The 23,179-nt window shown below is 51.4% G+C and overlaps 1 protein-coding gene and 1 long non-coding RNA gene across 2 annotated transcripts; one reads left to right on the forward strand and one right to left on the reverse strand.

Annotated features, from left to right (window-relative positions):
• Window positions 1–125: 125 nt before the first annotated feature.
• Window positions 126–1,912, reverse strand: LOC122468588. Its single transcript, XR_006293288.1, has 2 exons — window positions 1,764–1,912; window positions 126–860 (listed from the first exon to the last, which is right to left on the reverse strand). It is a non-coding gene; the product is annotated as an uncharacterized LOC122468588 (long non-coding RNA).
• Window positions 1,913–4,521: 2,609 nt separating this feature from the next.
• Window positions 4,522–22,116, forward strand: LAMP1 (lysosomal associated membrane protein 1). Its single transcript, XM_043583306.1, has 9 exons — window positions 4,522–4,855; window positions 9,832–9,953; window positions 11,779–11,998; window positions 12,120–12,278; window positions 18,829–19,016; window positions 19,554–19,679; window positions 20,434–20,500; window positions 20,570–20,740; window positions 21,161–22,116. Exons 1-9 carry the CDS (start codon window positions 4,804–4,806, stop codon window positions 21,298–21,300), a joined length of 1,245 nt encoding a protein of 414 aa, XP_043439241.1. The 5' UTR covers window positions 4,522–4,803; the 3' UTR covers window positions 21,301–22,116.
• Window positions 22,117–23,179: the final 1,063 nt, after the last annotated feature.

Here is a 23,179-nt window from a genome sequence, read left to right on the forward strand (position 1 = left end):
TAAGTTAACATTACGCTACATGGCAACAGACTGCAAGCTTTGGCCTGGAGGCTGGGACGCGGCTGGGGTGGAGGTCTTAGCCACTGCACCAAGACAGGAAAAAGAAAGAAAACTCATAGACATGGGAGGGAGTTAGTAGTCTTTATTCACACGACATGATCATGGGGGTAGAACAAATCAAATCTACAAAACTGCTACCAGAGCTAATGAGCCAATTTAGCAAAGTCACAAGAGGTCGCTAAACAAAGGTCAACCGTATTTCTTTCCACATTCTAGCAACAACCAGAGAATGAAATTTAAAAGTACAGCCCCATTCACAGTAGCACCCAGAAATGTGTGGGATACAGAGAGAGAGATTACAGACTATGCACAAAGACATGTCCCCTGAAAATGAAAATAATTTAAAGGAGAGTAAAACAAACGAAGAGCCGCATCCGGTTGTTAACGCGTCCACTTTCTCCAAGGTGATAAGTACATTCGATGCCCGCCAAAATCCTTTGTAGAAAATGGCAAACTCCTTTTAGAATGCCTACGAAATTCAAAGAGTCAATGCAACTTGTAAAAGAACAGCTGGAGAGCTTACTCTCCCGAACTCTGCCAGATCTTCTGTGAAGCTAGAGACGGAGGCACCGTGGCGTCCGTGCAGATGAACCGAACGCATCAGGAAATGCCACGGCATGCCCACCTGTATGCAACCACGTCACTTTCAGCAAAGATGCCAATGTAACTTAATGGCTCAGAAAAGTCTTTTTATCAGATAGCTGTCATATATGGGGTGGGTGGGGGGGAGGAATGAACACCGATTTTTATCTCACACCTTGATCGTAGGCCCAATTGTAGAAGTTAAAACCATGAAACATCTAGAAGAAAACACAGGAGAAAATCATTAAGATGCTGGGAAATACAGAGATTTCTTAGAACACAAAAAACATGAAGCCTGAAGGAAATACTGACCATTTAGATTTTAATTAAATTTAAAGCTTACTTTTTGAAAGATACTATTAAGAAATATAATAGCAAGCCACATAATGGGAGAAAATATTTACAACACGTCAAAGTATTTCTATCCAGACTATATTAAAAAACAAACAAACACTTATAACTCAAAAGCAATAAATCATTTTAACAAATTAGGACAAAGTTTGAACAGACACTAACAAAAGAAGATGGGTGAGTGGTTATGAGGCACATGGAAGGAACTTTTCATGGCAATAGTCCCCAGGAAAATGCAAACTAGTCACAATTAGTGACAATGATGCAGCTATCCTGATTGCTTTTAATTGGGAAGGCTGGTAATATCAAGCGTTGATAAGGATGTTACTGTTGATGTGAATATAGAATAGTGCCACTGCTTTGGAAAAGTATTCAACTGTTTCTTTTTAAACACAGACTCCCTTATGACCCAGCTTTTCCATTCTGAGGGATTTACCCAGGAGAAAGGAAAGTATCATCTGCCCAATGACACGGTTTTGAACAGTCATCACACTTTATTCGTAACAACACTGTCTTTCAGCAGGTGAACGGGTAAACAGGTGTCGTGCAGGGGAATCCACCCCATCCCCTCTGAGCAGGTCATGGGGTAACATGTGTTGAAGTATCTTTGTGTTGCTTTCAGTTCCCGTTCTGTCTCCCACCATTAGTAAAAGGCTCTGGTTAGCCACATCTCATTTCTCAAACTAGCACAGGCCCTAGTTAGCACTACCCCAGACCCCAGCGTCCACAGACAGCAACAGGTGAGTATGTCACTGGGAACATGAGCATACCTGAACTTTCACAATTACTCCTGCTCCAAATGACTTGGAACTGTTTTGAGTTAATCTGCTTTCCAAGGAAGTAAACGTTTTGGTTCTTTTTTATGAGAGTTCCTTTTTCATAGCTCTCTAAAAGGAAGACTGCCTTTGTTTAAGTACTTCAAGGAATCTGTGGAAAGGAAGTTGTCAGAGATGTACACAAGACACGTATAGATGTTCTCAATGGCATGATTTATTTTGAGAGAGAAAATGAACAGGTGGGGAGGGGCAGAGAGAGAGGGAAAGAGAGAGTCCCAAGCAGGCTCTGTGCTGTCAGCACGGAGCCCGATTCGGGGCTCGAACTCATGAACCGTGAGATCATGACCTGAGCCAAAATCAAGAGTCGGACACTTAATTGACTGAGCCACCTAATGCACCTCAATGGCATTATTTTTCTAAATAACTTATTTTATTTTAGAGAGCACATGCACACGTGCGACCGGGGAAGAGGGGCAAAGGACGAGAATCTTGATCTCAGCACCCTGGGATCATGACCTGAGCTGAAATCAAGAGTTGGACACTCAGCCAACTGAGCCACCCAGGCACTACTCATGGCATTATTTTAAACACCAAGAAAGTAAAGGCAGTCTAAGTGCCTTAAAGGAGAGGACTGATTTTCACAAGTGCTGGGTGAGAGGGGGTCTCAATTCTTTCTCCACGCAATAGCACACATTTCACTTGAAAGCTTATGGTTTTCTATTTTTCTGACATGTTATTCATTCACTTATTCTGTAAACTTACAGTCTTACACTTTTCAGCCACGATTTACTTGGCTTTCGTATAATTAATAAACCAAAAGTAAAAGTTCTTGCTGTAAACGGGCAAGAGAAGTGGGAAAGAGAAGTGAAAAATCTTGTCCCCAGGTAGTAAAGCACAGGAGGTGGCACAGACCCAGCTCTCACTGTGAGCGGCCCCGCAGAGAGCGCCTCCTCCTTGCAGGCCCAGTGCTGGGAAACCTTACTATTCTGCAAGTGACTGCCAGCCAGTTCGTGGGCAAAGAAAAAAATGATGGAGAACTTGAGTGAAACAGAAATACAAGCAAATGCTCCAGCTGATGTGACCAGGCAATAGAAAATGTTATGCCCTTTAACGGTCGCTGGCGGGGTATAAACTGCCAATATGTACTACACACCATTGCTTTTTACCTAGTAAATTTGTTGTGTTTATTTCAGTGACTATCCATCTCATGTGTCTTTTTTTAAAATGTTTATTTATTTTTGAGAGACAGAGACAGCGTGAGCAGGGGAGGGGCAGAGGGAGAGAGGGAGACACAGAATCGGAAGCAGGCTCCAGGCTTCGAGCTGTCAGCACAGAGCCCAACGCGGGGTTTGAACTCGCAGACCGTGAGGTCACGACCTGAGCGGAAGGCAGACTCTTAGCCAGCTGAGCCACCCAGACACCCCTCGTGTCTTTCAACACATGGCAGCTCCAGCCTCACTGGGTTCATCCTCACGTTCCCCTTATTTGTAAGTTCTTCCACAGTGCGAAACCTGCAAAGCATCTACTGAATGTGTTTAACACCCTAAAACAGAGTATTTTAAGAACTGCTAACTCCTACCCCTGCGAACATTAATAAAGGGAAACCTTGTTTAGAATGGAGGCTGGGTCGGGAGGGGACTGCCTGGGGGGAACGTGCATGCCCAGCCACTGTCCTCAAGTGCAGATCTAACAGGAAGTCTGATTATATGTTAGAAGCTGAGAGGAAGGGAAGCTGGACAGAAATGACAACAAGGAAGAACACAAAATTTACGAAAAGCAAACAAACATTAAGAACTAAGGGGGGAAAGCCACCAGAATCAAGGACTGTTCGGTAGAGTGACTGGCAGTAATCAACACACCTGCACTGACGAGGCTCCAGAAACATTCCAGAGGTGGTGAGTTGGGGAGATCTCAGTGAAGCCACAGGACAGGAGAGGAAGGAAGGAGCTGGGAAACTGGGTGTCTGAGTAACTGTACCAGCCAAGGTGGGGGGAGGTAAAGGGAGGGGTGCCAGAGCTCCAGAAGGCAGTGAAAGACAAGACCCAGGGAGCCTTTAGGCAACCAGGGAAAGGTGCCTTTACAACACTCAGGCAATAAGGAGTGAGGCAGAAAGGTATTTCCGGAAGGTTCTAGAAGCACAAAGACTCGGATTTCCTTTGCCGTGGCACGCGGGGATATAAGCAACACCAGCGTTTCCGAACGTTCTATATAAATGGTGCCCCCCTCCACGACCCGTTCCGATACATCCTTCAGGAGGGCGTCACAGCTGGCAATCACTGTATAACCTCTGAACCCCATTCCTCCAAGATTTCGTCAAGCCCTATGTTCCGCACTCTGAGTTGTTTACAAAAACGGGTTTTGGTTTGTTTCAAACGTGAGCTGTGACATTCGGTACATGTGTTCCACCCCTCCCCACCCTTGTCCCCCCACTTCAGCCTCCTCAAGCGTCAGTCGACCAGAGGAGCCCCGCGGCCAGAGTGCCCCACGCCACGAGAGAGGAGCACGTTAGCACTGCGGCCCTTGAGGAAACCCGCAGCCAGCGCGGGCCTCCCTGCGTCCCTGGGGCCCGGGGCGTCTCGGGTCGCGCGCCTCGGCAGAAAGCCGCCCTTCTCCGGGGTGACCGTCGTCGTCTCCCTCGGCGGACGCCTCGCCGGCGGCGGAGTCGGGGAGCTGCCTCCGCACGCGCTCGCGGCGCGCACTTTCGGCTCCAAGTGGCCCAGAGGCCGGGGTGCGCGTCACGTGGCGCCACGGTCACGTGACCACAGGTCACGTGCGAGGCCGGTTCCAACCCAGGGGAAGACGCCGTGCCCTCTCGCTGTCGCGAGACCCGCGGGGGTCACGTGACGGTGCGGGCGCGGCGCGGCCTCACGTGACGGGCGCCGCCGGCCGAAGGGTCTCCTACCTGCCGCGGGCGCCGCAGCGGCCGGGCTTCTGGACCCCGGGACCCTCCCCCGCCCTCACGCCGGCCCCCGGCCCGCCCGCGGCCCAACCGCCCTCGACCCGCTCGGCTCCGGCCTCGGCAGCCCTCGCGCCCATGGCGGCCCTCGGCGGCGCCCGGCGGCGGCCTCTGTTCCTGCTGCTGCTCGGTGAGGGGCCGGGGACGCCGGGGCAGGGAGGGGGGCCGTGGGTTGGGGTCCCCGGGGACTCGGGGCGGGGGTACCCGGCGGCCGCGGACGATGCGGGGCGGAGCCGGTTGGGGGGGTAGCGGGCCCGCGAGTCGTCCCCGCCCCGGCGGAGGTCGGCACTTGGGGGCCGGCCTGGAGCCCTCTGGCCGCTGCCTGAGGAGTTGGGTCGAGATGTCAGCTGAGGGCCACCGAGCTCGTTCTCCGGGTGTTAGGGTGGAACTAAGTGGCTTGTGGGTTTCGGGACGGCTGTGGTTTAGCCACGGAAGACCGAGTGAAGCTGTGCAGCCCGAGGCGGCGGTACCTGCGTGGTCCTTCTGTCCCCCGCCCCCCGGGGGATACGGCTCCTACCGAGGAGGGAGGAGGGCGACATGTTGGTCCGGACGCTCAGAATATGTCTTTTGTGCTTTAACTTTGCCCTTCTGGGACAGCTGCGAGTGCTGTCCCCTGCGCTGCTTTGCTGTGAACTTCAGGTTCGGGTGACATTTGGGAGCGCCCGCAGCGGGTACAGTGCGAGGTCGGCGGCCCCAAGCCGCGGCCGCACAATGGCAGTATTGTTTTCTAGCGAGTGCTCGGTCGTCAGGAGCGCTGCCTCCGTTCCCGAGTCAAAGCGCGGGACCCCATCAGTGCGGATCTCAGAGCGGTCGGCGGGCGCTCGGTGTGCGATTGACTGAGTTTTGTTCTCGTTTTCTGGTCTCATGAGAAAGAGGAATGTGCGCCGTCTCCTAAATCTGCGCAGATGCCCTTGGTGAACCTGTCTGCGGTGCCACACCCTTTCACCCCGCTCCCAGTTCACACGGGAAGATCATCCGAAAGGCAGAGTTTGAAATATCCGGAAGACAATTCCCGGAGCTCACGCGAGCTCACACGATGTGGATGCACGTTACAGTACACACCTGCCCGTGGGTTCTGGAAATAGGTCTTTTTCTACTGTAAATTGTGCGCCTGTGAATGGGTGGATTTGGGTGTCACCTGTTTGCCTGTTGTGTAAAGTGAGTTCTCTGAGTTGCGTGAATAGCCACCAGGGGTGACCTTACTCCCTCGGTACAACTGCCCTCCCTGGCAGTGTAGCTACAAGAGGAGTTGGTGGAACAGGTTTGGTGGTGTCGGCGGCAGCGTGTTCTGTATTAGAAGAGCTCGCCCTCAAAGGGAAGAGAAACCTCTTTAGTTCCCTGCGGGGCGGTAGCTGGGTGTATGGTACGAGTCGTTAACTTTCTAATCCCTATTCCACTGTATCTTTCTAAGTTTTATGTTCAGTTAAAATCCAACTTTTAGGAAAGGCGTATTAATTTGGATTTAGGTCTTTTTAAAACGATGCTTATTTTGATGTATAATTTTACCAAAAAGCATCTTTTCTGAAAGCATATTTCAAACTTCAAAATTACTAAATCCTCCTTCATTAATAATTAGACATTTCTTAAAGCTGCTTTTGTGTTTGAATACTTGGTAGAAAGCATAGACCAGGGTGAACTGAAACCGTCTGACACTTGAGATGAAGTGTAATTGCGTAATAGGACTCTTTAAACCACTGGTGTCAACTAGATGACTTCCTTCCCCTTACTCTAGTTAACATGACTGTTGATTGTGGAAGTTTGTTAGCTACTCGGGTTGGTGACCAAATTCTTAATGGTGTTTGAGACCAAAATGTTCGAGGCCTGTGATTTTGAACTTCTTTTGTTAGACACGTCCCAGGCAGTGTCTGTCCTCCCTTCTCTCTGCATCTGCGGGACGTGACTACACGCATGCATGGCGTGAGCTTTCACTGGAACGTCATTCCAGTCGTGCTGTGATGATGTTTCCACCTTGGGCCTCACACGTAGTAAGTGCTCGGCACTTACCTAGACTCTGTTCTGTAGCGCTGGTCCCTAACCACACGTCCATGTCCACGCTTTAGAAGTGTCTGTGCTCATGGCCTGTCCCTCCAGGCTGTGATTCGGAGTGTGGGAAGGAACCTTCCTTCCCACTAAAGGACGTACTTCCTTTAGTCATAGGTGGTTATGTGTCACTGATTAAAAAGAAAAATACTGGATTTAAAAGAATCAAGTAATGACAAACTAGGAAGTATTTCTTCTAAAAAGTTTAACGAAGAAATGTATTCACTTGTTCCTTTGGATGGCAGCTTCTTTTATTTCAAAAATGAGCATTTTGTCATTTGAAACGTATCCACTCACTCAGCAAGTTTTGGCACTCAGTTCCCGATTGCTCAGCACTCCCTAGCTGTGTGACCTTAAGCAAGTTAGGTCCCTGTCCCTTAGTCTCCACAGCTGTGAAAGGGAATCGCAGTAGCGTTTACCTGTTAAGGTTGCCACGATAGTTGAATCAGCTGCAAAGTGCTTGGCGCAGGTCCTGGCACGTAACACGTGCATAACAAGTGCTTGTTAAGTGACATAACTTATTTGGCATTTTCCATCAGGTTCTGAGGGTTTAGTGATGAACTCGATGGGTGAGGTCTGTATGGCTCTGTTTAAATACTGTCAGTGAGCATTAAAGCCATTGCTATTGCCCTGTACTGTGTGCTGCTGTGCACTGGCTCCTTTGATACTCCCATGACCCCGAGGGGTCAGCACGCTTGTTCTGGTCCGTGGGCGCATAAACCGAGGGCAGCGACTGCTGCCGGCCCCAGGTCACACAGCTAGTGAGTGGCGGAGTCTGCAACAGAACCAGACTCGCTTCCCACAGCTGTACTTGTGTCAGAAGGGGATTCCTACCGGTGAGGGTACCTTGAAGGAATAGGCTGAAGTTACTCATTTATGTGGTCCCCGGAGAAATGGTGGAGTCCCCACCTGTGTGCTGGATGGACCGCCACAGGCCAGGGAGCAAGCTTGTTAGAGGGCCACAGACAGCTTCTGACAGCATGCATAAGTTTCTCTTGTAAGTGTGCGATCTGATGCTCCCAGAGACATTTTTCTCCGGACTAAAATTTGGCTTCTGGGGATAAGTTTCTTGTTTTAGTAATTGAAAGTTTCTGGCCCCTCCAGAATAATTGTGGATATCTAGTGTTGGTAAAACTTACTTTAAATTTGCTGTTGTAATACTTGTTTTACTTTGAAAGCTCATACCCTCAGCATATTTACTAAGTGAAAACGTTCTGTGACTGAAAAGTTATTTAACGTGAAATAGTTCCCAATGAAGTGCTTGGAGTCAGTAAAAGGGTGTTAATGACTTAAGGAACTAACTTCTGGGAAGGCAGCTTGGTTAGAACTGCTGTGTGTGTGCTCCTGTGAGAGGCAGCCACCTGCCCTGTCTGTGGCATGCGTGGTCACACAGTAACTCCAGCAGCCAGGCCAGAACCACGGCCATGTGAGGGCATCTCAGGCCTGAGAGAGCCCTGGCGGCAGGGTGGGGGGGTGGGGACGGGTAGCAGCCGTACGCTCGTGGTCCGGGTCAGCGTCCCTCACACACTTGCTTCTGCCCGCCGAGCCTGCTTCCACCTTGCTGGCCTCTCTGGACCGCTGGTGCCCTTAACCCATCCCTCTCCAAAGGCACGGGGATGATTTCTCTGTTTTTAAAATCCTTTACTGAGTTAAAAACAAGCTGTGGAATTTTCTCTAGGTTTTACAATGGAAATTCATTTATCGGAGTTGCCTTTAGTGTAACCTGAGTTTTCAGGGGCATAGGTTAAGAATTCGCAAAACAGACAAAAACTGCACAGGTTTCTTGTTTGCCATAGGTTGCTGCTTTTTCCTGCAGCAGCTTCTCTGTGAACCTAGATTTTGGTGTTTCCCGTACCAGAAGAATACGGGAAGGTATGTGGGGTTTCTGGCTACTTTTTGCTTTATGCTTGAATAGTAGTTGGCTTTAAAGATTTTATTTTGTGAAAGCCGCAAGAGTGTAATAAACTGGGTTTGTTAGGGTCATTTGTTTTTGGGGGGGCAGGGATTTTAGAATGAAAAGTTAATCGAGTGTGTACTGAGTGTCTTCAAAATGTGCCTGTGTCACATGTATGCCTGGAGTGGTTGGAGTGTCGGGAAAAGGTGTGCAGGGACTGGCAGGAATGTCACTGGAGGGAGGGCACGTCACTTCTGACCCCCACGGCACCCAGTGCTGGCAGACTAGTTCTTGGTTTCAGAACTAGTGGAAACACCCATTTTTGTTGCAAGAACAGTGTACTAACATGTGGCTTGGGAAAATTACCTACTGCTCTACCACAGTGGTCAGATGATATTCGCTGCTAAACCCATCAGAGCTATAGGACATCAAGAAGCCAGAGATGGCTCTGGCCCTGAGAATTTGAAGAGGAAATCGCTAGTCACCATCACTGTTGAGCTGGAGGGACCCATGAGAGCTTCATTCTGTCCCTTCCTTCAGGGATGTGGCAGCCCTGCCTAGATGAGTTGACTGATGGCCTGACGTGCAGCCAAGTCTAGGTTCAGTTGAATCACTGGTTTTTAAGGATGTTTCTGAAACTTGGCGAAGGACTTGGATCTGTGAGTCTGTGGCTTTTCTTGCCACACCAGCGGTCCATGAGAAGTAACAAGAGATCTAACTTTAAATAGTTTAGGACCACAGCAAAAGATTCCCCAGTTCTCCCATGGGCTTCTGCGGAAGATCGGTATTCAGGTTGAGTTGTGCCTCCGGGACCCTGGTACATCTTCCAGAGACCCTCTGAGGACTGAGTGCAGAGCAGCATGTGCCTAGGTTGACCCGGAAATTGACATGTGACCTCCCTGTCAGTACCCTGACATCAGGCATTAAAGAGCTGTTGGTCAGGTGGGCAGACTAACTAGTGGGTTTAGAGTTAACATTTCCAGGAGCCTATCTAGGAGGGACAGGAAAGACAGCCCAACTGAACCCAGCCTCGGTAACCCACATCTCAATCTTGTAAGCAGCACAGTAGTATTTCCTAATAAAGTCCATTATTGCCACAGCTAGAGACCACAGAAGCGCCCAGTTGTATTTTCAAAACCTTGTTTGGATATTTCTGTCTTTCCTGGAGTTAGCAGGCCTCCTACATGGCACGGCGGCCACGTTTGTGGTGACGGACGGCAATGGGACGGCTTGCATCATGGCCAACTTCTCTGCTGCCTTCGTGACCAGCTATGATACCAGGAACGGTCCTACGGTAGGAAGCACCAGGGTCCTTCATGCAGGGTGTGGTGTGTGTGAAGATGTTTGTTATTATCGTTTCAAATAAATGTATGAGAAATGACCTCACCGTAGCACAGTTCCCCTGTGCCGTAGTAGTATCCTCCTCCGCTCATCAGTAGCCTATGCTACTGTATATACTGAAGGTGCAGTCAGATATGTAAACCATTTTATGCCCTGCTCTTGCTGTTCTATGAATTTTTTTTAATGTTTATTTATTTGGGGGAGAGAGAGGGGAGGGGGCATGCAAGCAGGGGAGGGGCAGACAGCAGGACAGGATCCAAAGCAGGTTCCAGGCTGTCAGCACAGAGCCCAGTGCGGAGCTCGAACCCACAGACTGTGAGATCATGACCTGAGCCGAAGTCAGACGCTCAACCGACTGAGCCACCCAGGCGCCCCCTGCTTTAACGGTTTTATATGAGTGTAATCCCTGTTTTCCTCACGATTACTTTTTGTGATCACAGTGCAGTGTTCTCTTATGTCGATCAGCCTCATGTGTTGGAGCCTCTCCTGTTTTCTGTTTTCTGATGTACTTTCGTGCTCAGGGCACAGCGGTGTGAGTACACTTTTCCTGATGTGTTGAATTTGCTTTGGATAAACCACTAGGCTCCAGGAATTGCATATAAACAGCTGAGCAATGCTGCAGGCTGTACTTGTCCAAAATGCCCCTCATTGTTTTCTTAAAATAACTTGCACTTCTACGGGATGAAAGGGTTTTTTTTAATTTATTAGATTCCTAACAAGTAAGCTGCATCTGTATTTCTTTGTCAGTTACCCACTAGTGGACATCATGCTTCTTTTTCACATTTACTCCTGTATGTATCTCTAAACCAAATTTTGTTTTTAGTTCTTTGTTGAAACCCCCATTTTTCCTTGCCCACCTCACAGGGCAGTGGTGGGGCCCCTGGACTTTGTGCCAGGTGCTCAGGCCCCATCTGGCCTCCACGTAAACATGGTCACATTCCAGACCAGAGAGAAACGGGCAGGCTCCGTCCCGCAGGAGTGTCTCAAGTTACAGAGACTCGTCCAAACACTTTTGTTGTCCTTGCTACATTACTTGTTTTGTGTTTGGATTTTTAAAATATCATTTGGACATATATTATGTTACACAGATGTGATTGCCCATGTGCTGTTATGTGCCTTACTCTTCTCCACCGTGTTGGTCTCTGTCACCTCGCAGAGTTCTGTCGTCTCAGGAGCAGCTTATTCGTGGCTCACTTAGCCGGTCCTGCTCGTTTCCGGGGTCACCCGGTGGTTCTGTAGTTTTGTCTGTAATGGTAAATTCAAACAGTTCTGCAGGAAACATCTTTTTCTGTGTTTAAAGAGACTTTAAGTGCAGTCGACACCCGATGTTACATTAGCTTCAGGTGTGCAATTTAGGATTTGACAAGTTTGTTCCTTATGCTGACTACACATGTAGCTACCGTGGGTCCCATGAAGAGACCTACTCTTTAAACATTTTTATAGCACACGAGTAGTGATGGTTTTCTCAAATATAAATACATAGCTCACTTGAAGGCCAATATGAATTATTTCAGTTAACCAAGATCACTTTAGTTTAAAAATGCTACAAATTAAAATTATGTTAATTGTCTGCTTTGTCTTACACTTGAATTATTTCTCAGTCTGTACTGACACATAATCCTGACTTTACTAATGTATTTATCGATGTCGGAGGTGAATGTGCTCACTGCAGCCTCTGAGGTGGGGGGCTGATGTCCCTCTTCCTGAAGGTCTTCCTTGGTGCATCTGAATCGCTTTAGTGGCTTGCGTTCTGACTGGGTGTGTGTCCTTTGTTCTAGAATGTGACCTTCGACCTACCACCTGATGCAGCAGTGTTAAACAGCAGCAGCTCCTGTGGTAAAGAGAACGCGTCTGCCCCCAGTCTCGTGATTGCTTTTGGAAGAGGACATAGACTGACCCTCAATTTCACAAGAAATGCAACCCGTTACAGTGTTCAGCTGATGGGTTTTATTTATAACTTGTCTGACACACAGGTTTTCCCCAACGCAAGCTCCAAGGGTAAGAACCCAAACCGACAGTTACAAAGTTAAGAAAATCGGGTTGGAGAGGGCCTAAAATTTTAACTAAGTACTTCACATAGTTAAAAATTGATTATTATTATTATTTTTTTTAAATACAGAAATCAAGACTGTGGAGTCTGCCACTGACATCAGGGCAGACATAAATAAAAAATACAGATGTGTGAGCAACAACCAGATCCACATGCACAACGTCACTGTCACGCTCCATGATGCCACCATTCAGGCGTACCTTGCCAGCAGTAGCTTTAGCAAGGAAGGTAGGACACTGCCTGTGGCCCTGGTGCCCAGGCCCAGCTCAGTGCGTGCAAGCGTGGCTGTGAGCCTGTGCCTGAGGAAGATGTGTGTGAGTAAGCATTTGTGCGGTGGGGGACTGTGTGCAACTCACACCTTTGAACTCCCACCAAACATGTTTTTCTCTTGAAAGGAGGTGATCTCTTTAGGTAAGGTAGGACAAACACTGATTTTAAAAGGGTAAAAGGAAAAAGCAGTTGAAACTCTGTGTCTTCCTTTGTTGGGAAGCTAATGAGGTCAGGGTCACAGAATCTTCCAGTTCAAGCCAGCTGTCTTTTCACCAAGACCTAGGCTTATCTCTGTCCAGCTTGACGGGCCCGGGGGTGGATGGCAGAAGGACCTGAATGCCTTTCTGGGCAGGTTGGCTGGGGGGGGGGGTGGTCATGACTCCTCAGGGAGGCACCTGCCAGCTCAGCTCCACTGGTGGGCTCTGGGGTCCGACAGACAGGGCTCCAGACCCCTCCTAGCTCTGTGGTCTTGGGTAAGGTAGTCTCTTGTCTCCTCCCCTTGTAGAGTAAAAATAATAGTCTGTTTTAGGAGGTTCTTAGAGTTAAAAAGGAAATTTATACGTGGTGTTTATGTCAGTGCCTGGCTGAGAGTAAATACTGAGGAGTGTTATCGTTCAACTAGGACTAAAGAAAGTTCTCTTCCCCAGTCCTGCCAGTCAGCTCACAGATCACTGTTATTTTCCAAAAGGGTGAGGGGCTTGGTTGTCTTAGAGAACTTGCCTGTCCTTTTCGGTGTTTAGCCGTGCTTTTGTGAGCCTTCAATTTCAGCGGCCCCAGCAGTGTGGCTGGAACACTCAGGTGACTGCTGGTTGCGTGGCTGATTTGCACTGAGTTACTGGTGCTGATGGGCCCAATGGGCCGGCCGGGCCCCTGTGCGGTTGGGTACAGCCCTCCTGAGAGGCATTCATGCCCTCCGCAAGGCCCTGTGCAGCCCACCTCCGCTTCTGTATAGCCAGGAAGCTAAACGTGGTTTTTCTGTGCTTATCAGTTTAAGGTTAAAAGGAGTCGAACATTTCACAACACATGAAAATTACATGAAAGTCAAGCTTCAGTGTCCATAACTAAAGTTTCCTTGGAACATAGCCTCATTTATTCGTATACCTGTTTCTATGGCTGCTTTTGCACTCACACTGGCACAGCCGGGTGTGCAGACACCAGACAGCCACAAAGTCTAGAACGTTTGCTGTCTGTAACTGGGAAGACACAACCAGCAGTAATACACAGGGCACAAAGGCAGGTCTGTGTGAGCTGGAGCAGCTCTGGAGGAGACCGGCGGGACCAGCCCTCTCTAGTACCCCCCTTGTGTGGCGAGCTATGTGTGTGTGCACACGCACACGTGCACAGGCCCAGGTGTGCACGCTAGCACCCACCTCCCCGAGTGGGGGAGGGACTGCGGGGGGTGGGGAAGTTACAGCCACGCTAAGTGCTTCAGCAGCTGACGCTCACAGGTATGAGTCTCCAAGCAGCTGGGTTTCGTCCCCAGCAGAACACCTCAGTCTTCTCCCTCTGGCCTCGAGCAGAAGGGAAGAGCAAAAACTGTCAGAGGCATTGGGAAATGATAGTGCAGTGACCTCACTACCATCTGGGCCTCAGGGTGGCTGTAGAGGATAGCTCCTCACTTTCATGACTTGTTTTCTTCTGCTTGGAAAGCTTCTGAGCACAGAGTTGGGCCTGTCCTGTCTGACTTCTCTGAGCGGTGTGGTGCCCAGAACAAGGCTCCAGCTTCTGGCCTAAGATCAGATTGTGACAATACGGAAATGCTAATCTTTTTTAAGGTTTATCACTTTTTTAAAATAGTGTTTATCTTTTGGAAGAGGTTTAGGTTCACGGAGTTCCCCAACCCCCGTCCCCACGCGCACACAGCCCCTCACCATCAGCTCCCCACGCGTTGCTTTCCTAGTGGAGGAATGTCTGTGTGTGACTCCACGGGGGAAAGATGCATTCAGTGAAGCGGTCCCTACACCTGAGACCCAGCCACCGACCCCCATCCTCAGAGGCTCCCGCCCCAGCCCCTACACAGTCACCTGGGGGCTTGGCCTTCTGCCCTGGTGGTGGGTCACTCTGAGCCTGCTATGGGCAGTCACCCGTTGTGTCCTGTGAGTTGTTGGTCCGAAGCTTGGTCACTAAGCTCACCCTCAGTCCCCATCTCCTCTTGTATTCGTGGTTGTCCCTCTCACCAAAGCTTGCTTTCATGTTATGTTAAATCTGCCTCTACGGATACGTCTGTGCTTTGGAAAGGAATCTTGCTGCTTTTTATTCAACGTTTTTTATTTATTTTTGGGACAGAGAGAGACAGAGCATGAATGGGGGAGGGGCAGAGAGAGAGGGAGACACAGAATCGGAAACAGGCTCCAGGCTCCGAGCCATCAGCCCAGAGCCTGACGCGGGGCTCGAACTCACGGACCGCGAGATCGTGACCTGGCTGAAGTCGGACGCTTAACCGACTGCGCCACCCAGGCGCCCCATCTTGCTGCTTTTTAAAGACACTAGGGCGCTCTCAGGAAATCTGCTGGGAAGAGGAGGGATAAGAGGTGTCCTGGAGTTACACAGAATATCGTGTACAAGTTGGCACATCTCTGTGGCAGGCTGGAGGGTGTGGTGAGGTCACGGCATGTCTGCGTAGTGTTCCCTGGACAGGAAGGGGTCCTCATAGGGCTTTTGGGCTCCTGTCACTATCAGGTAACATCGTCTGTAATTCCTCTGATCAGTCTTTACTTGGAGTGATAAGAAATGAAGTCTGCAAAAAACAAATCCATGCCCCAAGCTCCAGGGACTGCTCCCCACTCCCTCTACCCTGCCACAAACGTGTACACACCACCCACCCAACCCCTGTGACTTCTTATTTCGTGGGATGTGGTCCTCCAGTGGCCTAGGTCCAGGCCCAGTGATTGGGGGAGTTCTCAGAGCAACCACGTGGGCAGGGAGGGGCTCCAGAATGGGCTTTCGCTCTGTGGGCAGGAGCCGAGCTGTCCCCAGAAATACTTCAGCAGACCCTGAACAGCACCAGTGTGAGCTGTGTGGGTCCACTCACACATGGATGTTTCCAGTAAACGCAGTACAAAACTGTAAATGTCTTCTTGTGATTGTTTTTTTCTGCCTTCACTGTAAGAATACATGATATGTGTTAATAGACTGTGTTAACTGCTAAGGCTTCTGGTCAGCAGTGGAGTTTTAATAATTAAGGCTTTGGGGGAGTCCAAAGTTAACATGGATTTTCATCCATGGGGGTCAGCGTTGTTGAAGGGTCAGCTGGAGTTGCTGATGTGACCTGAGCTGTGCTCGAAGCCCAGCTGTGCACTTTGACTCAACCAGCTGTGATCTTGGGGTCTGGTCTGTAGAGAGCCCCCCGGCCTGCCAGCGGCTTGCTACATCCACTTTTGTCTGTTGTGCTGTTTCTGACGCGGTTTGCAATCAGAGGGACCAGTGTATCCCCCTCCAAGCAGGAGATGTGTTGTAACTGAGCACACATGCTACATGGCAGCATCATTCACATTTAAAATACTTGGTTTCTGTTAAAATTGAGCCATTTTTTTTTTTTTAATCTCCTTTTGTGCTAATTTCATTCCTCTGGTTCTTAGGTACTTTTTTTTTTTTTTCTGGGTCACTTAAATTGAAAGCTTCAGAGAAAAGGTTCCCTGTCAAATCAAATACATTAAGTATATTTTATATTCTTGTAGTCTGTTCTAGTCGTGGATTGACAATAAAGAACTGTTAAATAAACACAGTTTCAGAAATAGGTAAATTTTTGGCCACAAATGCCCCTGGAAAGTCAGAATGAGCTGCGGGAGTTGGCGCAGGCTTCTGTGGCCTCGCTCTTATGTGCTGTCGTGGGGCCTTGGTTCCCCATGCCCCTACCCGTGCACTACCCTGAGAAACACCAGGTACTGACACATCAGAGCTTCTGAGAAAGCACAAGGCCAGGCTGCTGGAGTTGGCTTCCCGTTTGGTTGACGAAGGCAGGTTCTGAGGACAGCCTCTCCCCAAGGTCTGTGAGGGGCACGTGGTCATCTCTGTGGAGCGGGCTGGGCACAGCCGTCCCCGGAGGCTGAGGTGGAGCCGGTGAGCATGTCCACGCTGTGTCCCCGGGAATTGGATTTCCAGCCCTTGGCCCACGCAGACACCTGACTTTGATGGCTTGGCAGAGGATTCGTATTTATTCGTCTTTGTGCCTTCAAGATTTGATGTGTGGGCACTTGTGGCTGCCTCTGTGACCGTTAGAAGTTCAAAATAGGAACTTTTTAGTATGGCTGGTCCCAAGCTTGCTTTCCACCCAGTTTGGCAACATTTCTCCCTTAGGAACAACGGCCAGGGTAGCTTCAAGTAAAGGAAAGGAGTAAAGTAAAGGAGTGCTAATGCCACTCTCCTCGCACTCCGTTGGAGACTCCTTGTAACTGTAGCATGCAGGCTCCTCAGGCTGGTCGCTGGCAGATCCTTTGGGGGCCTCCAGAAGCTTCTGAAAATCCTGAGGAGGGGAGCCTTGGCGGGACACGCAGCCTGCACTCTCCTGGGGTCCCCGGACTTCCCAGGGCGGATTACACACGGGTCGCACTGAGCACACTTGAGTGCATCCTCCATGTGCTTTCCTCGCTGCAGCGTCTGCCTGGAGGACAGGTTGCGCAGGGTGGGGCTCTCCGTCTGCATTTGGGAAGGGAGGGAAGGGGCGGGCACTCGTCCTTACACTTGACTGTGCCATTTGTGCTCCCAGGTGGACACTTTGCAGCCTGCCTTATGAGAACAGCAGGTCGTGTGTGCAGGTGCTCGTCACTCTCCCCATGCGTGCCGCGTGCCCATCTAGGCTGGGATTTGGAAGCCACCTTGTGTTGATGTGGTTTTGCACATTTAATGAGGTCCTGTTCTGTAACAGCTTGGAAAGCAGTGGTGAGGCTGTTCTTAAAGGTGTGGCTGTGGTGTCAGCCTGCAGCCCCAGGGAGGAGGCGGGTAGTGTGGCCAGCACACCCTGGGTGGGGACCTCTCAGGCAGCTGTCCCTCCACCAAGAGCCCAGAGGCACACCCACACTATCGTGCCTTTTTTCCATCTTTACCTTTTGTCTAGAAAAGCATTTGACTGTGTGTGATTGCCCTGTGTGAAGGCACACTGGGTGAGTGAACTTCCCAGAGGTGTGGCATCACTTCCATGTCACAGCCCTGCAGGGTGACCTTTCCCATCTCTCCCCTGCCCCCCCCCCCCCGCCAGGAGGAAATGGTGGCAAAGTTTCCTTTTAAAGTGGAGCAAGTTCCGGCAGCTTCCCCGTGGGCTCCACATCCACGGCACTGGTTATGGTGGGCCAGCTCCCACGGCCCAGGCTAGCTGAAGTGGGGAGAGGTGGGAGTTGGACAGAAATCGTGTGAATGCTGATCATCCAAAGAAACAGGGCAGTAAGACAGAGGGCTTAACTTGGGGATGATGGTCTCCTGGAGGTGCTGTGGGTCTGGGTGTTTTAGGATGTTACGTGGGAGGCAGGTGTGTGTTCTGTATGCATCTGAGGGAGTGTTCATTTCTCTCTCTTGGTTCAGTCTGCCTTGATTTTGAATGTAAATTTTTGTTCTAAGCAATCATAGTAGGTCAAGTTCTGAGAGACAGAGACACTTAAACTCCTGGGCATGTCCTCTGGGGGCACTGTGTGCCCTCTCCCCTCCCCCCTCCTGTGTGCCCCCCTTCACTCCCCCTACCCTCCTGTGCTCCCCCCATGTGCCCTCTCCCCCCCCCCCCCCCCCGCCCCACTATGTCCTCCTGCAAGGCCTGTCCTGCCCCAACTTCCCTCACTCCTGGATTGTCATCCCTTTCTTAGGAATTTTCACTCACACTTCCTGGGCCTTCTGTCTCCAGGAGGGTGCAGGTGCCTGTACCACCCCCCTTGCTCTGAATAGCTCAGAGCAGCTGGCTCACTGGACCTGGCTGGTCTCAGCTCCAGTCTTGTCCTGCAGGGACTGCCCCCTGACACTCATCCCTGTAAAGGCCTCCTGGGCTTCTCTCCCACGAGCACCTTGCTGATGGCACTAGCTTTGTCCTGGTGTGTGCGTGCGTGCGTGCGTGTGTGTGTGTGTGTGTGTGTCCCGCCTGCATCTGTGGGACCTCCAGCACCATGCCTAGTGTGCAGCCTCACAGAGGGTCTTGAATTGTTGCCGTTTGAAGTGGTGTGTAGCTGACTGTCCCAGCAGCAGGTGATGGGGTTCAGGTTGTGTTTACTTCAGTAGAAAGGTTTGTCCTGCAGAAGGGGACAGCTCTGTGAGGCGGCATTGCCTGGAGGCTGAGCTGGAGGACACTCCAGGCAGAGCCGCGGTATGGTGGCAGGAGTGGGGATGGCCCTGTGGGACAGCAGGCCGCTGCCCCATAGTTCCGGAGGGGGGCTGACATGCACTGTCCTCGGACAGGCCGAGAGATCCCGTTCTGCGGGTGTGGCCAGCTGAGAGACTGCTGGGGTTCACGGTGAGCCTGGGGTGGCCGAAGCTTCTGGTGGGTGGCCCTGAGGAACTAGGACTTTGCCTCCTTTCCCACTTGTCCCTCCAGAGACGCGCTGTGAGCAAGATGGGCCTTTCCCGACGACCGCACCGCCACCGCCTCCCCGCCCTTCACCATCCCCCACGCCAGAGACCCCCTCCGTGCACAAGTATAACGTGAGCGGCGCCAACGGGACCTGCCTGCTGGCCAGCATGGGGCTACAGCTGAACGTCACCTACAGCAAGAGGGACAACACGGTAGGTTCGGCCCTGGGGACCCATCTCAGTGCGTCAGGGCGCTGGTGCATGTGCACACCTCTCATAAATCTGAAAGAGCGGGTTGTGGGGCCTGTCCTGTAATCAGCTTCTTGGCACACACAGCCAGGCTGCTGTCTTCTGTATGGCCCGTGTCATTGGGACTTGCTCTACTGGACGAGTTTATCGGCCCCTAAGAGAATGTTAAATTCTGCTTAAACTTTTACCAATGCAACTTTTGTGTTCATTGTTACGCTTTTCCTTTGTCCCTGCTGGTGATGGGGGCTGTGGGCTGTGACAGGGAAGGTGCTTGTGGTGGGAGTGTAATGTCCTCGTGAAAGTAGCAACGAGGAGGAGCAGGGAAGATGGTTCTGGAACCCAGAAGTCTGCACTTTGGGTGTTTTCCTCCTCCTGGTTTTGGTTAAAATGATAGAAGCCTTGAAGTTCTCATTTTGAGGTCACTTTGGCCTCCAGAGCGTGGAGGACCCGAAATGGGGTGCGAAAAGGAATTTAGGTAACATGTCTGCTTTTCCTCCTCAGACCGTCAGCGGACTGTTCAGCATCGACCCAAGCAACACGAGCGCCACGGGGAGCTGTGGCGCCCAGCTGGTGACCCTGGATCTCCGGAGCAGCCGCATCCACTCCTTGCTCTTCCAGTTTGGAATGGTGAGGGTTCGTGCCCGCGCCACCTCGCGCCACAGCCCGCATCTGGCCATGGCTTCCCGCCATCGGCTCCCGCACACTATGCCCCAGCCCCACGGAGAATCAGTGAAGGTGCCAGAACCCACAGCTTTGCCCCAGTGAGGACGACGGAGTCTGTTTTCCCCACCTGCCTCTTCCATCAGTGCTTTGGACCCTCAGTCCCCCATTTTCATTAAGGACACCTCCGTTGGTTTGCTTTATGCAGCAGGTGTCAGGGGGCACCTGTGGCGTGCCCACCATCGCTGTCCGTGCCCCACTGTGCTCAGCCCAGCCTCCGCCTCGGGCACTGCCCTCACCCCTTCTTCCAGGGGTGCCATCCTGGGTCCTGGGTCCTCTCTTCTTGTCCCCATCTGGGAAGCATAGAAACGCCCTCTGCCAGTGTTTATGATGCTGCAGATTAACAGTCTGGTTTCTCCTGATAAAGTTTACATTAACGTTCCTAAAGTGCCAACGTTTGGAAAAAGTTTGATTTTTTAGAATATGGCTCCTTCAGTCCCTATTTTAACAGAGTCTGATTGTGTAAAAAGGTCTAGGAGGACAAGTCAGCATCTGTGTTCTCGGGATTTATGCGATGCCTTTTATTACAGACTGCGTGTTCCACGGCCTCTTGCTGAAGCTAGAACTGCAGGAGTCAGATTTACTACCAGATGATTCTTTAGGTTTGATGGTAAACATGTGAGTTTGGCAAGTGGTTAAGGATTTTTTTCTTCTCTTTAAGGACCCAAATACTAGCCAGTTTTTCCTGCAAGGAATCCAGTTGAATATGACTGTCCCTGACGCCAGAGGTAAGGCCCCCACATCTCACCTGCCCGTGCAGGAATCCCAGAGCACTCACTCTCAATGTGCCTTTGCAGACCCCACCTTCCAGGCGGACAACAGCTCTCTGAGGGCACTGCAGGCCACCATCGGGAATTCATACAAGTGTAACGCCGAGGAGCGCGTGGAGGTCACGGAGGCCTTTTCTGTCAATATATTCAAAGTGTGGGTCCAGGCTTTCCAGGTGCAAGGTGACAAGTTTGGGTCTGGTGAGTAGCATTGGGGGAGACTGCACGGGGTCTGCAGACTGCAGTTCTGTTTGGATATTTAATCATTTCTGGGTTGCAAGGACAGTTTATGGGGGTGGGGGTCCCCTTTCCCAGTCTCAGAGATTTTTAGAGCAAACTCCCTTTCCCGCATCACCTTGCCTTTGGAAGACCCAGCAGCTCACAGATGCGAACCCAAGGCGCCATTTGCTCAAAGGTAGTTGTTTCATGGGATGGCGCCTGTCCTCCCGAGCCGTGAAGGCAGGAGGTGGGGTGTTGTGTCCGGAGGGCCCGGAGGTCCTGACTGTGTCCAAGCCGTAATTGATTAGAACCGAGCCAGGCTGGGGGGAGGGGGGGAAAGCCCGTGTGAGGTCTCGTGGGGACCGTGGCCACGAGCATGGCCCCCTGCCCCGTGTCTCCTAGTGGAGGAGTGCCAGCTGGATGAGAACAGCATGCTGATCCCCATTGCCGTGGGCGGCGCCCTGGCGGGGCTGGTCCTCATCGTCCTCATTGCCTACCTCATCGGCAGGAAGAGGAGCCACGCGGGCTACCAGACGATCTAGCAGGGCCACGACAGCTCGGGCCGGCCGCCACCTCTGGGCCTCCACTCGTCCCCTGAGCTTAGGTTGGCGTGGAGGGCGGCACGCTTTCTTGCAAACTGATTTTCAAATCTGCTTTATCCAATGTGAAGTTCATCTTGCAACATTTACTATGCACAAGAGTATTGAAATGACGGTGTTAATTTTGCTAACTGGGTTAAATATTTTGCTAATGGTTAAAACGTTAATATTTACCAAAGTAGAACTTTCAGGTGGGAGGGAGGAGTGCTTCCCTACATGGGCACTGGCTCCACTATTACTTGGCTCTTTAAGATTCTGCTGTTGGCTTCTTCGTTCCTGACTGAGGTTGAAGCCTCGCCAAGGTGGGGTGCTCCCTGGTCTTAGGGCTGAGGAGGGCTGGCTACTTGTTAGGCTTGTGCTTCAGAAGATCTAGAAACAGAAGTACTCCAAAAGGTGAAAATCTGGAATGCTTAAATGAAGCTTTAGAAGCCAGGACGGGCCCGGCCCCCGCGGCGCACAGCTCGGTACTAGGGCACCAGCGCCCCCGCGGCATCGGGCCCTTCTGTCCTCTCCGCGCTCTGCCACTCAAGAGCTGGCACTTTTTTAAAATAGATAAATGGGTGTTATTTTTATTTACCTTTTTGTAAAGTGACTTTCAGTCTTCTGTTTGAGGTTCGGGGTGATCCTGTTCTGCACTCGTGTAAATACTGGGTGTCACGCTCTGCGCTACCCGCTTGCCGCTCGGGTGGCTGTGCACGGACGACCCTTCACGTCACGCGTTGCTGTAACAAATGCTAATAAAACATCTCTTTCTTTCTCTGCCTGGACTCTGTGCTTCTGTCCGCTCCCGCCAGAGGTCTCAGTGGGACACACGGTAGGCGGCAGGCGTCTGTCCCCCAGCGTTTGAGAGAGCTGGTGTCGCGGTAGGTCTTCTGGGTGGTAACTTGGAGGACTGACAGGAGTTGTGTCTGGAGGTAGGTCCTCAGTGGTGACCGAACAGCCCCTGCGAGTGGGAGGAGGGCCATGGGGGCTCCCCTGTGGGCACCGACCTGGAGCCCCGTGGCCCCACTGCAAAGCACAGGCGGCCAGCAGGGCGCTCAGAGCTTTCAGAGCACGAACTGGGCCTCAGGTTTATTGTCCTCTTTGCTTTTTAAGCAAAGACCTGTGCCTTTCGGGGATCTGTGCACCTTGCTGGTGAGGCTGAAGCCAGCCTGCCTGCCGGGAGCCCTGGGGCCCGGGTGTTCCCGACACTCCCACCTGGAGCTGCCGGCCAAGGAGCGCAGCTTGGGGCCCCACAGCCAGTGTGTGTCCGGCCTCACTGGGCAACCGCCACCCCCACACCAGTGACCCCGCACTTGACTGCCCCGTGGGGGCAGCCTCGGGGACTCCCCAAGCTCTGGCAACCCGCCCATGCCACCACTTCCTCCTGATGAGAGCATCTGTGTGGGAAGTTCAGTCCCAGGCCGGCATCTTCTGGGACCGTGGGGGGAAGGGAGGCGCCTCTGCGGCTGGGCTAGTAGTCGCCCAGGCGCCTTGAAGGGTACCAGCCGCTGCCCACGGTGTTCAACAGGTGACACTGTTCTAGGTCCCCACCTGCCCCATGCAGGGCTCAGCCTGCCCAGGCAGTGGGATTTCTCAGCAGGCAGCAGCAGCCCCACCGTCAGGGCCGGGAGGCAGGGTCAGGGTTAGGAAGAGGGGGGTCTCACTGGGGCTTCTCCCTCCAGGGATCCAGGGTGACAGTGGCTGCGTGAGCACTCGTGGGCCCAAGTCAGACTCTGCCATTCCCTAAAGCTTACATACCTCTGTCCGCTTTATGTAATACAATAATTTCAAAAATCAGTTTTTAAAAATTACCTTTCTAAAGAGAAATCACATGCTGTGT

Source organism: Prionailurus bengalensis, chromosome A1 (genome assembly GCF_016509475.1).
Source record: "Prionailurus bengalensis isolate Pbe53 chromosome A1, Fcat_Pben_1.1_paternal_pri, whole genome shotgun sequence".
NCBI lineage: Eukaryota > Metazoa > Chordata > Mammalia > Carnivora > Felidae > Prionailurus > Prionailurus bengalensis.

Bases quoted from the DNA above. Each gene is read 5' to 3' on its own strand.
- LAMP1 (XM_043583306.1), top strand. From the start codon at position 4,804: ATGGCGGCCCTCGGCGGCGCCCGGCGGCGGCCTCTGTTCCTGCTGCTG. The intron at 4,856-9,831 runs GTGAGGGGCCGG...TCCTGGAGTTAG, and splicing joins TCTGTTCCTGCTGCTGCTCG to CAGGCCTCCTACATGGCACG. The intron at 20,741-21,160 runs GTGAGTAGCATT...CGTGTCTCCTAG, and splicing joins AGGTGACAAGTTTGGGTCTG to TGGAGGAGTGCCAGCTGGAT.